Below are 15,980 nucleotides of genomic sequence, written 5' to 3'. Positions count from 1 at the left end.
CTTGTTCACACTGTCCTTCTACACTGCATGTTCCATGACAGCAGAGATCTTATCTGTTTTGTTCATTGTTGTAACAGTGTCCAGAACTGTGTCTCATATATAATTGATGCTTAATAAATATTTAATAAATGAATGATAGAATACATGCCCATGTACTTTGGCCACCTCATGCGAAAAGTTGACTTATTGGAAAAGACTCTGAAGCTGGGAGGGATTGGGGGCAGGAGGAAAAGGGGACGACAGAGGATGAGATGGCTGGATGGCATCATGGACTCGATGGATGTGAGTGTGAGTAAACTCTGGAAGTTGGTGATAGACAGGGAGGCCTGACGTGCTGCAATTCATGGGGTCACAAAGAGTCGGACACTACTGAGCGACTGAATTGAACTGAACTGAATCAGACAGTAGCTGGTCTACTAGATATCTATTTGTAAATAAATAACACCTTAAAAAATTTACTATCTGCTGGAATTAAAACCAAAATTCATGAGTAAAAGGCAAAGGATAGTGACATTTTTTTACTTTTTAGCTTCTAGGAAATAGAACAAATGGAAATAAATCTTCTGCACAGTAAACTTTCAAACATATTTGAAGAGCTCATTACATGTGAGAAAAGACATTGCCCGTTCTATATTGTATTTTCTTCTGTCATTATAATCAGAAAGATCTCTCCTGGTTCTTTCATTCACTTTTTTTCTATTTAAAGATAGCTTGTTTTTCTTTTTGAGGAGTGGCGGTGGTAAACTTCCACTGATATTAGGCTGGTTTATTTTTGTGTTTGTTCTGAAATGCATCAGTGATAATTTTCTCCAAAATGTTGGCTTTTAAAAGTTTACATGACCCACTACAACCTATTTGTGTATTTAGAGACTTGCAGGGCAGAGTAGAAAAAAGCAATCACTTCTCAATGTGCATGTTTTAATAGACTTCTTCAATGATTACACAAATAAGAATGCTTTTAAACAAATGTCATGTTGACAGAGAATAGCTGCCTTGATGTTCAGCCTACTTACACCACAGAGAACGAATTTGGGATTCCCTACTGATTTAACTTTGTGAGAGTAGCTGTAGTCTCAGAAGCAACACATCACATCCATTTTTAAAAACAATGGTTTTTGAGATATAATTCACATACCATATTATGAAACTATTTAAAGGAGTGACCCCCAATCATTCTGGCACCAGAGACTGGTTTCATGGAGGGCAATTTTTCCATGGGTGGGGGAGATAAGTATGGTTTCAGGATGATTTAAGTACATTACATTTATTATGTCATCTCTGATCTGACAGGAGGCAGAGCTCACATAGTAATGAGAATGGTTGTAAATATAGATGAAGCTCTGCTTGCTCACCGTCTGTGTGGCCTGGTTCCTAATAGGTCCTGGACCAGTATCGGTCCACAGCCTGGGGGATGGGGGCTCCTGATTTGAAGCGTATGATTCAATGGTTTTTATAGTGTTGTGCAACCATCACCATAATTTTAGAATCAATTTCCACCACCCCATAAAGAATCCTGTACCCACTGGCAGTGATTTCCAGTTTCCTCCCAAGCCCCAGCCTTAGGCAACCCTAATTCACTGTCTCTAGAGATCTGCCTATTTGGGATATTACCTGTATTATGTGGTCTCTTATGACTGACTGCTAGGCATAATGCTTTCAAAGTTCATCAAGGTTGTAGCATGAATCAATATTTTTTTTTGCATGGATCAGTATATTTTTTATTGCCAAATAATATTCCATTGTATGAACATACTACATTAATTAATAAGCATTTATTAATTGATGACCATTTTGTGTTATTTCTTTTTGGCTATCATAAATAATGCTGCTATGAGCATTCATGTAAAAATTTTTGTTTGAATTCTGTTTTCAATTATTTTGGGTATATGCCAAGAACTGATGGGTCATATGGTAACTCTGTTTTTAACATTTTGAGAAACTGCCAAATTGATTTACAAAGTAGCTGCACCATTTTGCATCCCACCAATGATATATAAGAGTTCCAATTTCTTTACATTCTCATCAACACTTATTATTTTCTGTTTTTTTTGTTTTTTGTTTTCCTCTAGTGGATGTGAAGTGGTATCTCATTGTGGCTTTATTTGCATTTTCCTAATAGTTAATGATGTTGAGTATCTTTCATGTGCTTATTTGCCAACTATATATATCTTCTTTGGAGAAATATCTGTTTAAAGACTTTTTACTTTTCAATTGAATTATCTTTTTATTATTGTGTTGTAAGAGTTCTTCATATATTTTTGGATACTAGTCCCTTATCACATACAATTTACAAATATTTTATCTCATTCTATGGTGTCTTTTCACTTTCTTGATGGTGTTCTTTGAAGTTCTAAAACTTTTCACTTTAATGCAGTCCAATATATCTGTTTTTGTTTTTTTGTAATTTTGGTGTTATCTAAGAAGGCTTTGCATAACCCAAGGTCAAGAAGATTTCCTTCTATGTTGTCCTCCAAGACATTTATAGTTTTAGCTCTTAAATTTAGATCTATGACCCAGATTGAGTTAATTTTGTGTGTAGCATAAGGAAAGATCCAAGTTAATTCTTTAGTGTGTGGGTATCCAGTAGTTTTAGCAACATTTGTTGAAAAGATCATTCTTTCCCTCATTAAATTTTCTCAGTACATCACATGCTTTTGTAATTCAAATTTATCTTGTTTATTTTTTTCCCTGGAAATTAATTCATCCCTTGAGATAACCAATAACACTAGACATTGTTAAAATAAGTTTGGAAATTACAGAGAATGTTCCCATTAGAGACTATATTTTTCTCCTGCTTAAAACCTTTCAGTGGCTTCTTACTATATTTTAAATAAGCCCCAATTTTTTTACTGTGGTTTAAAATCTCCTTCATGATTTGCTACCTACCTGTTTCCTCAAGCTCATCTCAAACAACTTTTCACTATTCACTCTGCTGTAACAAACTCCTTTTAGTTTTCCAAAAATACCTAGATCATTCTTACTTCCCCATCTTGGTCCTTGGCATTCCATTGCTATTTGGCCTACCTTGAAGGGTCTCTCAAAGTTCTTTCATTCACTGGCTCCTCTTCACTCTTCAGGTCTCAGTTCAATCCTCCCCTATCTAGAGAAGCCTTTCCTCACTGCCTTAGTGTAAACAGCTTCTCTTCTCTTAACTAGTTGGCTTTCCCTTCCCTTAACCAGTTGTCCTTTAGCATCATCCTGTTTATCTTCATCACTACATTAACCACCACCTGCAGTGATCTTGCCTACTCAGTCTTCTCCATGATACCGTCAAATCTGAGATCAGGAACCTTTCTCATCTTGTTCCCCTTGGTATTCCCAAAGTTTAGCAGAGTTCTTGGCTCATCCAAGGAACTCATAAACTTCACTGAATTAGTGAATGGAAAAATTTTAGAGTCACAGTTTGTAAAGCTAACAAAAATTTAGAAACTATATAAAAATTCAGAGAATTAAAAAAATTTTAATTTCTAAAAATTTAGAAAATTTTTACAGAGTCACAGTTTGTAAAGCTAACAAATATTTAGAAACATCCAAGCTAATTTTTTTTTAAGACTATATAACCTTTTCTTCTCAAAAAACCCCTGTATAGAAGCTAATATGTTAACCAGACATGGAAGAATCTTCTCTGATTCAAGCAGATAAAGAATAAACAAAGTCCTTCCAGTTCAGCATCCTCCTTGACACAATCATCATAGGAGTTCTGCAGAGCTTGAACCCCGTTATTATGTGTAATGTGTAAACTGAGAAGCCAAAGAACGATTCTCTCAAGAATGTACAGCACTTTAGTAATAGACTAGTGGTTTGGACAATTCTTGCAGGGTAGACAGTGCATGGTTCTTTCTATTGTGTGTTGCTTTACAACACAACAGTTCAGAACACGTAAGTCTAAAACCAGAGTTATATGAATCATTCAGAAGATAAGGATTTAGATAACCTTTTACTCCTTAATGCCACTGACTTCAGATTTCTAAAGTGATTACTTTTCAGGGTTTCCAAGGAAATTGTCTTAGAAACAAGGGTCATGTATACCTCATTCTTTTCTAACTATTTCTAACTAAATATTTCTAACTATTCCTCTCGTCTTTTTGACTTCACTTTTAAGATTCTACTGGAAATGCTTCTTTGAAAAGTATGCATTATTTAATTTCAGATTCTCTTAAGATATTCACTTCTACCTAATATCATACCACCCTACACAGATGGGAAAATTAAACTTCAATAAATCCAACCAAGTTTTCTTGTAAAGGAATAAAACAAGATAATTTCATTTATACCTACTCAGCTTTAGAGTATATAGCTTCACATCTGTTTAGATCATAAATACCAGGGCAATACACTTTTTAAGATATGAATGATGGCAGATGTTTCTTCACAGAAGCTTTCAAGCTCTTTTTCTCATGCAGAGTTATGCATTTAGACAACTGAACTGTCTATTTTAGAGTAGATTTCAAGCATGAAATACAATATGTTTTCCTTTGTTCAAAGAGCTTACATCTTGGATTTAGGAATTTGTTACCGATGTTTCCCTTGCCTTATTTTTCTATCCAGATTTCATTTTCCAATCTTTTAGAAAGTAAAAAGAACATCTCGTTACTTGAAAAAAATTAATTTCTTTTTTCACTCTCTTTCCTATTTTTTTAAAGAATTTTTAAGGTAGCATCTTTGTGACATTGCCTAAGGAAGAATTATTTTGAAGTGCAAAAATAAACTGAACATCAGGCTGCCTGATTAAGCAACAGCTCCTTGGATCATAAAATTCTTTTGAAAAAATATGCCATGGTATTTTTATTGAGCTTATGAGCTAAAAGGCATTTAAAATTCCAAGAAGAACAACAAAAAGAATAAAAAAGAAATGCACATGTGTTGTTACTAAAAAAGGCACCAAAGATGTGTACAAGGCAGGATTATTCCTGGGAAAAGTTATGAAGCAGATGAAGTCTGTGTTTATCATTTTCCCATGTCTTGTTTTGAGCCCCTTTTTCATCTCTGCTCTGCCCATCACCATTTGTCATGATGCATCATCCCTCTGGGATTCCTGGCTGTGTTGTCCTACGGCATGATTAGACCTTTCTTTTTGTTAGTCCTGTGTCCTGCCGCCCTCCCCGCCACCACTCCAAATAACTTTAGTATTTTCTTAGGGAATTAGGCCAGTTGTCTGAAAAAAAAACTATGCTAAAATATTAATAATTATTAATGACTTTCTTATATAAAAACAAATTTGAGAAAACTTCTCAGGAAGATAACCACATTTACTCAGTACTTCCTATTTGGCTTCTCTTTGGGTCCAGTTCTGATGAATCCTCTAAAAAAATTAAAACTATCAAGAATCCTAGAAACCCAAGTCTCAAGAAGTATGGCTTGGAACCTGAGGGTGAGGCTGAAGCAGGTTCTTGAATCACAGAGACAGAATAGCCACATTAGAAGCTGAAGGAAAGGTTTCATTTGGGTTGCATTGTCTTTTCCCCAGGCCAACATAGCATTGCAGAGTGAACCCATTTGATCTACAGCTTCTCCTGTAGGGAAAAAGAGAACCCAAAGTGGATATTCAGCCCATCTACTGTTGCAAGATGTTTCCAGAGTTGCCCAGTCAGGTCTGCATGAGGATCATTTGGGGAACTTGAGGCCCTGACAACTGGGGAAAAGATAAAAGATGGGCAAAGCGGCAAGACTTACAGTAACCAGAACTAAAGTATTATTGGACTCCATCTCTGATTGTAGCAGCACCTGAACAGAGATCCCAGCCAGTGGTCTGCCTATCTGCGGAACTTAGCTGGTGGCACTGTCTGATCAGGGAGCTTGGCTGAAGTTCTGCATGATTTGGAAAGTGAAAGTGAAAATCATTCAGTCGTGTCCAACTCTTTGCAACCCCATGGACTGCATGCAGCAAGCCAGGCCTCCCTGTCCGTCACCAACTTCAGGAGTTTACCCAAACTTGTGTTCATTGAGTCGGTGATGCCATCCAACCATCTCATCTATCATCCCCTTCTCCTCCTGCCCTCAATCTTTCCCAGCATCAGGGTCTTTTCTAATGAGTCAGCTCTTTGCATCAGGTGGCCAAAGTATTGGAGTTTCAGCTTCAACATTAGTCCTTCCAGTGAACACTCAGGACTGATTTCCTTTAGGATGGACTGGTTGGATCTCCTGCAGTCCAAGGGACTCTCCAAGAGTCCTCTCCAACACCACAGTTCAAAAGCATCAATTCTGTACTCAGCTTTCTTTATAGTCCAACTCTCACATCCATACATGACTACTGGAAAAACCATAGCCTTGACTAGACGGACCTTTGTTGGCAAAGTAATGGATTATATAGTCCATGAAATTCTCCAGGCCAGAATAATGGACTGGTGTGTGTCCCCAGTCAAATGTTCATACCTGCTCTTGAGCCTATTATATGGCCCTGCCTGGGCAGGTGAGTAATTCTACAACACTGCTCAATAGCTAAGCATGGGCTCCCATCCTTCTTGACCAGAAAGCCTCGTCTGAGAACTTAGGCAGCTGTAGAGTCCATACTACAGCCTTGCTCAGGCAGGGAGCCAAGCCAGCAGAGCAGGGACTCTGAGCAGTGTCCTGGGCAGGCTTGGAGTCCAGTCTAAGTTAAATACTTCCCAGCTGTGGGTCCAGCTAACAGCCCTACTCAGCAGCAGTTTCACCTACAGCCTATCCAACTATAAAAACAGCCTGTAGCCTCACCCTGGCAATGTAACTCCATCCTACCATGGAGTATTATCTGTGAGATGTAGCTGGAGGCTCCACTTAATCAGAGAGCCTGGCAAGTGACCTCATCCAACAGAGAAGCATAGCCAGTGCCCTAACTGATCACAAAGCAACTCTGTTCAAACCTGGGGCACAGCCTGTAGCTCCATTCAACTGTGGAGCCATGTTTGCAGTTCTGCGTGAATATGGGGCTCTACCAGGGCCACATCCAGTTAGAGAGTATAACATGAGGCCTTGCCTAATTGCAGAATCCAACAAGTGCTACTGTCTTTCCAGGGAACATAGCCTAGATCATACCCTACCAGAGGTAACTTCAGAAGCCAGCTACTGGCCCCATCTGACCATGGAACCCAGCCAGCATACCTACCCCACCAGGCTGCCTATTTAGTGGCCCCACTACTATGTGGAGACTAGCCAGGTGGCCAACCCAACTGCAGAGACCAGCCAGTGGAAACTCTCCTGTTGCCTCACAATATGGGTAGGGACCTCACCAACCTGGAGATCTCAGTAGCAAGCTGTGCCTGCCCACAAACACTATAAGCAGACCCATCCAGTTCCCTCAAGCAAAGAGACTGGTGAAGGTCTTTCTCTGCCAAAACAAACCTATAAAATCTGGAAGAGGAGATCACTCACTCAAATGTGCAAACATCAATGCAAGGATATTATGATCATAAAAAAAACAGGTAAACATAATAAAATCAAAAGAAACATAAAATACTTCAATAATTGAAATGGAAGTCTGTGAACTGTCTAATAAAGAATTGAGAAGAGTGTGTTAGTTGTGCCTGACTCTTTGTGACCCCATGGACTGTAACCCTCCAGGCTCCTCCGTCCATGGAGTTCTCCAGGGAAGAATTGTAGTTTAGCTGCTAAGTTGTGTTCAACTCTTTGCAACCCCATGGACTGCAACACACCAGGCAAGACTATTCCTCTTAGAAAAGTGCAGTAAACTTCAAGAATACATAGACAGATAACTAAATGAAATTAGGAAAACAGTGCATGAGAAGTTCAACAAAGAAATCATGAGAATAAACAAAACAAAAATCTTAGAGATAAATACCATGACTGAACTGAAGAATTCAACAGTTTCAACAGCAGATCTGACCAAGCAGAAGAATCAATGAACTCAAAGATAAGTGATTTTCAATTATCCCAAAGAGAAAAAAGAAAAACGACTAGGATACTTTATGGGAAAGCATCAAGTAGGACAGTATTGTGCAAATACCAGGAGAATAAAAAAAGAAAAGAGCAGAAAGAATATTTAAAGATATAATGGCTGACAACATCCCAAACTTGGGGAGAGAAACAGTTGTCCAGATTTTTGAGACTCAAAGGATTCCAAATAGGTTGAATCCAAAAAGGGCTACTTTGAGACACATTATAGTCAACACTCAGTACCTGCAGGTTTCACAACTGCAGAGTCAAACAACCAAAATATTAATAATATCAATACTTTTATTAATATTATCAAAATAGTAAATAAAAATATTTTTTAAAAATTCCAGAAAGTTACAAAACTTGAATTTGCCATGCAATGACAATGGTTTACATAGCATCTATACTATATTTACAACATATTTGCATAGTATTTATTTTAATAGGTATATAAGTAATCTAGAGGTGATTTAAAGTATACAGGAGAATGCAGGTAAGTTATATGCAAATACTATGCCATTTTATGTAAGGAATTCAAGCATCTGCAGAGTTTGGTATCTGTGGCAGTCCTGGAACCAATCTCCCATGGAAACTGAGGGATGACTGTAATTATACCGTCAAAGCAAAGAGAGAACTTTAAAAGTAGCAAGAGAAACGTGACTCATCACATATAACAACCCAAATAATACTATAAGTAGGTTTCTCAGTACATATTTTACAGACTGGAAGTGAATGAGATAACATCTTTAAAATATGGGAAGAAAAACGAAACCCTCTTAATGAAGAACACTATACCCAGAACTGTCCTTCAGGAATAAAGGAGTGATGAAGCGTTGCCCAAACAACCCAAAGCTGAAGAGTTCATCACCGCTAAACCTGCCTTACAAAAAAATGTTAAAGGGCATTCTTGAAGCTGAAATTCAACAATGTACCATTGTAATCATTTAGCAATATTTACGTATACCAAATCAACATGTCATGTACTATAAACTTATATATGTCAATTATATTTCAAAATGAGAGAAAAAATTAAGAAGTTCAATAGCCTGTGTGACATATGGGAAAAGTATCTTTTTTCCTTGGCTGTTAGGAAGGCTGAAAATCAGTGCCTGGTTTGTCCCTCACTCAAGCCATGATTCTACACCTTCAAACACCAAATGGACATATAAGGGGGTCAAGAATGTGTGTATATGATTCACACGTGTGTGTGTGTGTGTGTGTAGAAGGCTGAGTTCACTGAGTATTGGACCCAGAGGTACTCACCGGAGGGCCCATCAGACCTGGTCCACCCAAAGGCCCTGTGGTCCCTGGTAAGCCTGTCTCTCCTTTTTCTCCATCCTCTCCAGGAAGTCCCCTTCCTCCTGGGTTCCCCTATAACCCAGAAAAAAATTTTAAGAAAAAGAAAGTGTGAAATAATTATACCATGCAACAAGGAGATTTTTGCTGGCTCACAGAAAATTAATTACAATATAATATTTTAAAGATTTCTCAAAAACATCTACCTTAATCATAATGTTAAAAGCATAATTTACCTTCGATCCATCTTTACCCTGGAGACCTTCTTCTCCAGGAGCTCCTGGTTCACCCTATTTGGCAGCAGAAAATAATATCTATTATGTTGTTAAATCATTTATCCTAATTTTTATTTTTTGTTCCTCGTATCCATAGACGTAGCAGTTTTATGAACATTTATTCCTAGTTCCACTTTATCTATAAGGAGTACCTGACAATATAATAAACATGATTTAATTTGCCTGGAATAACTCTGAAGATGATATAAAGAGTTATAGCACTGTAAATTCAAATAAGAGCGTCCTGGAATATTAACAACTTTAAGATAATTAAGGGTAATATATATTCATTTGGTAGCTTTGGAAATAGACACCTACATCTACATTTCTTAAAGACTATAAATACTGAATCTCATAAAATTGTAGTAGCTTGCTTTTCTGAATTTACATGGATTAATGCAACTTAATTCAGTTGAAATCAGTGTACCAGATTTTTAGGTCTGTGTTTTCTGTCTTACACAGGAGAAGCAACATTCAGAGCAAGCCCTGGTATATTTGGAAGCTGTCTTCCTAGCTTAGAACTTGCAGAAGTGAATGTAGAGCTACACTTTATGAAGTGATTAAAGAAGTGCTAATTCTCCAGCCACCTGAACCATTTAAAAATAAATTAATCAGTGTCTTCACAGCTGCCCATTGCTCCCACTGCTGATACTTCCATTACCCTCACCTCATACTGCCTGTGCCCCTGAAAAAAAGAGGAAAAATGAACAAGAAAGGAATTGGATGCAAAAAACATCTCCCAACTTTACCCCTTAGTAAAAAAGAAAACAAAGAAAGTCTCTTAATATTATCTTGGCCCCTATTATCTTGGGAAAAACCTTACCACAGCTTAAATGAACCACTGTCTATATTAGAATGTAAGCTATCTCATTATAATTATCTAGTTATTTCTTTGAAACTTATTAACTTTGCATGCCTTTAGTTTTTTGTTTTTCTAAACACAAATTATGTTTCAATGCCTTATCTGTCTTGCTAGGTCAAGAAATAGCATGAGAGCTGATCATTAGTATTTGTGCATTTCTTCTTCATGCTAACATCAGTGACATGCAGTGACCCCACGCATTTGGCAAGGACTCTGCTGAGTACACCTGATTCTGCGAAAAGAATGTGTGAAGTTAGGGCTCTCAATGCTATTAAATAATAATGTGAAGAGTTTAGCATGCAGCTTTCCAAATTATGAAATAAAGACAAACATTTTCTATAATAGAAGAGAAGTTTCCTATACAATCGTTTAAGTCTTTACACTGAGTTTTCAATCTCTAAGATAGGTGGGCCAGTGCATCAAAATGGTTTCTAGCAGGCACTTACCCGTAACCCTGGCTCCCCAGCAGCTCCGACACTGCCCACAGGTCCAACATCTCCCTGAAGAAACAAAGGGGAAGATTACACTCCTTTCTATTAAAACTGCATGTCTAATAATTATGGAGGGCATATTATGAAGATAGGGGTTCCAAAACAATGTTCGTTCCTTTTCTTCAGATTATTTATAATAATTTTGCTTTTTCATTTGTGCTCTTGCATGCTCAGTCACTTTGGTCATGTCCGACTCTCCGTGATCCCATGGACTGCAGTCCGCCAGGCTCCTGTGTCCATGGGATTCTCCAGGCAAGGATCCTGGAGTGGGTTGCCATTTCCTTCTCCATTTCATTTGTATTCCTTCTCATATATACATGTGTGTGTATATATATACACACACACATATATATGCATACATATAGATGAGTAAATAATATTTTTGACTCATTTGAGAACACTTTCTATTTTTATCTACTATTCTTTACCTGCTTCCAAGATGGTGGGTGTTCACCAAAATATGGGAAACATAGTGGTCAGTTGTGAAAGGTTTGAGACCCTCTCCTTGACTGTTAAGGGATGTTACCTTTGTGCCTGGCTCGCCTTGCAGACCAGATTCCCCTTCAGTACCTGGTGGTCCCTAGAAGAGAATTATTTGGCACATTGTTTGTGCACATTCCTTCACCGATACAAAGTCAGTAACAACCTCCTAAGAAGATGGTAGTAATCTTGAGCCCAAGGATGGAATGTCTATATCCAGGAAAGGATTCTTGTTGTCCCTTTATAAACTTCACGGCATAAGACAAGATAATTTCTGGGACTTTGAAGAGTTCAAGTGCTAAAACAGTATCACCAGAAATCAGGACTTCTTAGATCAGTTTCTCCTAATCCTTCCTCTTACCCTTTAATCTTTGGTTGTGAAAACTACTTCCCATTTCCTCTTTAATTTCTACCCTCATATCCTTATTAGTCTCTATGTTTTTCACTTTGTATTCTTCCCTCCATTTATTTTCATCCCTCTTAGAATATACTTCCTGAAAAACAATTCACTTTCCTTATAGGTTTTATAAAATATATCACACAAAGAAGAGATGAATTACATATATACATATGTATGGCATTGTTTTCCCATTCTCCTTTCACAGGTGGGTTCATTGGGAAGCTTTTGATTGAAGCTTTTATCTTGAAAACATATAATTTGTAATCTCTAGTTATTTATAAGCGTGGTGCTCCTGTAATTACTGTTGTATTTTTGTCTCTTGGAGATATTTATCTTGTTTTTGAGCATACTGTGCATGCCTCTGCTTTCTCTTCTTCCTCACTCTTTTTCTTCTCTTTTCTCTCAGTCTATGTGTATTTGTATGTACAATTACGAACACATACATACGCGTTCTATATCCCCATATTTTCAGAGAACAGGGGTGGTTTAAAGCATTAACCTATGAAACTAATACAGTTTGATCAGAAGTTTTCTGCTTGCTTTTTGTCTTCAGGAATTCCCTGATCCATGGGTGATAAATCTCCTTATAATTATTAGAGATTAAAATGTCTCTTATGCTGTTATAGTAGTTTAGAGGAGAAGTTGTTTTCTATCTTGACTCAGCTTCCACAATCCATATTCACTTTGCTTTTTTGAAAATAAAAGCTATAGTGCGCAATAGTACAGATGAAGTTATAATGAACTGCCCCAGACGCACTCCTCAGAGGCAGCTACTTTACAAAACAATTTTTCCTTTTAGTTTTCTTAATAATCAAGAAATATTCCTCTACTTATTGATGTATTACCTTGCTAAAAGATTAGTTCCCTTAAAACTCTCTCCCTTTTACCATAATTTCACCAATTTTTGGAATAATTATATTATTTAAAATTTTCCACTGGTTACCTTTGTGACTTTACTGTTACAAGAGACAGTGTTTTACAGAACTTAAGAGGAAGGACCATGAAGTGACACTGCCTGAGCTTCTGCTCTGCTTCAGAAATTATAGGATTTAGTATTCTATACTAAGGTTAAAATTCTCTCTCAAGAGAGAATTCCAACTCTCTTCAGATTTCTTCCATATCAAAATTGCTCTTAATCTCCTAGACCTCATCTAGTCCCCAGTTTCACCCAATCTGGCAGCACGCCTTGGCTTTTTTATTCTTAGGCTAAATCCAGTGGTTGATCTTCTGATCTCAGTGGTACCTCCTTTCTTATGCCAATCTTGGATTAGCACTTTGAATTGCCTTCTCTATTTCCATTCCTAGTTGAGTACCAATGGGAAAATTATACTCCTGTGCAAAGTGGCATCATTACATATTGAGAGGTATAGTGACTAAGAGACTGGGTTCCCTAAATGTGAATGTGGGCTCTGCCACTACTACTACTTATTGCTCTTGAACAAGTTGCTTAACCATTTCATGTCTCAATTTCCTCATTTGTAGAATGAGAATAACTGTATTGCCTCACTGAGTATTGTGAGAATTTATTAATATGATAAAGCACATAGATAATGCTAGGCAAATAGAAATTTCTCTGAAATTGCTACCTATTATTAACAACATCATTATTAATCTAATGCAAATTCAAAGTCTCCCACTTCAGCTTGACTTTTAGTAAGGTATACTTGCTTTTACATGTCTTTAACCACTTTCCTCAACCACTATTTTTTTTTTGGCCACACCACGGCATGTGCCATCTTTGTTTCTGACCAGGGATCAAATCCATACCCCCTGCATTGGAAGTATGACGTCTTAACCACTGGACTGCCAGGAAAGTTCCTTCAATCACTGTTCTGGCACATTTTCCTCAATGGATCTACTCAATCCCTACTTTGTATCACAATAGAATCGTCTCCTACTCTGTTAAAAACAACAACAACAACAACACTTCAAGTTATGAGCTATGACTTTTCTCTGCTTTCTTTAGGTTCAGAGGATGTCGCATAGTATATGTTATCAGCACTGGCTTTTGAATCAGGTTTGGATTCAAAACCAATGTCTGCTACTTGTTAACCATTTACCTTGGGCAAAGTAGCAGACTATGATGAACATTCTTCTTACTTGTCTCAGGAAAGAATATTGCCACCCATTCTGTTGCACCTAGAAATCTGGAAATAATTTTTGACTTCTCTTTTCCCTTTGCTTTTCATATCCCACAAATATGCAGTTTCTCCAGAATTTATACAACAAACATTTCTCAAATCCATCTCCTTCTCACATAGTTCAGACCGCTATCATTTCTTACCTAGTTCAATGCAACAGCTTTTTAGAAGGTATACATGTCTGCATTCTTGACTTCTTAAATATATCCTCCTTGAGGCTGCTAAAACGATCTTCCAAAGATACACAAGACTTTATCACTGCTCAGTGCCCTTATGGTTACTTACTATAGCCCATAAGGTAAAAAAGTTTAGGGACTTCCCTGGTGGTCCAGTGGCTAGGACTCTGCACTCTCAATGCAGGGTGCTTAGGTTCAATCTCTGGTCAGAAAACTAGATCCCTCATGCTGCAACTAAGAGCCCGCATGCCAGAACTAAAGATCCCACATGCTGCAATGAAGACCCGGCACAGCCAAATAAATATTTAGGAAAAAGATAAATGTTCAAGCCTCTTCATGAGTATGTAAGATTTTTTTATTTGACCCAATCATTTCTCTATAATTTCATCTATCCTTACTCCTTATTTTGACTTTAAGAATCTCTACTGCCTCACGTTTGCATGTTCCTCCTCATACTATGCTGTGTACCCTTATTCTCTCTTTTCATATGGTTAACTCATACTCGGGCTTCTCTGGTGGCTCAGTAGTAAAGAACTCGCTTGCCAAAACAGGAGATGGGGGTTCAGGAACTGAAGAAGATCCCCTGGAGAAGGAAACGGTAACCCACTTCAGTATTCTTGCCTGGAAATTCTCAGGGACAGAGGAGCCTGGCAGGCTACAGTCAATGGGGTTGCAAAAGAGTCAAACATGACTCAGTACCTAAACAGTAAACTCATATTCATTCCTTAAAACTCATTACCCTCCCCTTATCTCAACAGAGACAAGTCTTTTCCCCCTTATCCAGTTATGGCTATGTACCCACTACTGTACTCTCATAAAGTCCTGTGAATGTCTCCATCATTGGGTCTAACAGATTGAAGTATAATCATCTTTTACATGATTATCTTCTGGAATAGATTATAAACTGCTAACGGAGTCAGGGATCGTATCTCAGCCACACTTGGATTTTCAGTGAATACACAGTGCATAGCAAAAAGGCATTGCATAATCATGGGATTAGAGGAGGAGAAAAGTTTTATTGGAATGTGGCTGAGCAGGTCTGCAGAGGTTAGACAATGCAGAACACTGTTACACATGTTAAGTAATTGGCAATTTATTAAAGACTGAGAGCTGATAAAAAATTTCAAGGACAAGGAAGATATGACAAAAATATGCTGGCAACAAATAGCTAAGGAATAATAGCAGCTGAAGGAGACATGGAATAAGGAGCATTGGCAATAGGAACACAAAGAAAATGAGAGTTGAGACACTGGTGGGAGCTTATTAAAGGGAAAGCACAGCAGATTGGACAGGATGAAAGAGGAAGAGGAGTCTGGGAAAGCTCTCAGTTTGAGGTTCCTGGACATAAGAGGCATCTTTCAGTGAGATGAGAATAAAAAGAATAGCACTGCAAAAGTGATGGGTTTGCTTTAGATATTTTGAATTTGAGAAGTTTGTAGGCTATCTAGGTGCATATATAGAAGACAATAGGAAATCAATAATTAAAGCCAAAGGGAGAGGCCTCAGTTAGAGCTATCTAGCTGAGAGCTTATTATTCTAAAGTACATCTTGAATGAGTCACTTTTCAGTATTTTTCTATAATGGAGTGAAGGGCTATCAACATTAACTCTAAATCAGTAAAGAGAAAGTTATATTTACTTTTTGTTCTGTTATTTAAATGAACTGTTAAGAGAAAGTTACATGTATAAAATTAGGCTCACAGAACAGTTATCCCTGCTTTTAATAGAACTTTAGATTTTATTTTCTGAATATTAAATAAAGTACTATAAAATTATTCTTCAAAATATATATCTAAGATATCAACTTTAGCTTTGAAAAGTCTCACAAAAAATACTGAGTACTGATGAACCAACAAGAAACAACCCCAAGAAAAATTACCTCAGCACCCATTTCTCCAGGAGGTCCAGCATCACCTTGTGGTCCTCGTGGTCCCTATATTAAAACAAAATTTAAGATGTGAGAAATAAAGTTCACTCTATATTTCAATTAA

The 15,980-nt window shown here is 37.4% G+C and overlaps 1 protein-coding gene across 1 annotated transcript in view; it reads right to left on the bottom strand.

Moving 5' to 3' along the window:
- COL24A1 (collagen type XXIV alpha 1 chain) overlaps nt 1-15,980 on the bottom strand; it is a 363,647-nt gene that overhangs the window by 100,762 nt on the left and 246,905 nt on the right. The window contains exons 34-38 of the mRNA XM_052638047.1: nt 15,869-15,922; nt 11,320-11,373; nt 10,749-10,802; nt 9,402-9,455; nt 9,133-9,240 (exon numbers count right to left, since the gene is read on the bottom strand). Of these exons, the coding sequence (XP_052494007.1) occupies nt 9,133-9,240; nt 9,402-9,455; nt 10,749-10,802; nt 11,320-11,373; nt 15,869-15,922 (324 nt within the window). The remainder of the gene's footprint in view (nt 1-9,132; nt 9,241-9,401; nt 9,456-10,748; nt 10,803-11,319; nt 11,374-15,868; nt 15,923-15,980) is intronic.

Source organism: Budorcas taxicolor, chromosome 3 (assembly GCF_023091745.1).
Source record: "Budorcas taxicolor isolate Tak-1 chromosome 3, Takin1.1, whole genome shotgun sequence".
Lineage (NCBI taxonomy): Eukaryota > Metazoa > Chordata > Mammalia > Artiodactyla > Bovidae > Budorcas > Budorcas taxicolor.
This window is presented reverse-complemented; position numbering and strand designations above follow the sequence as displayed.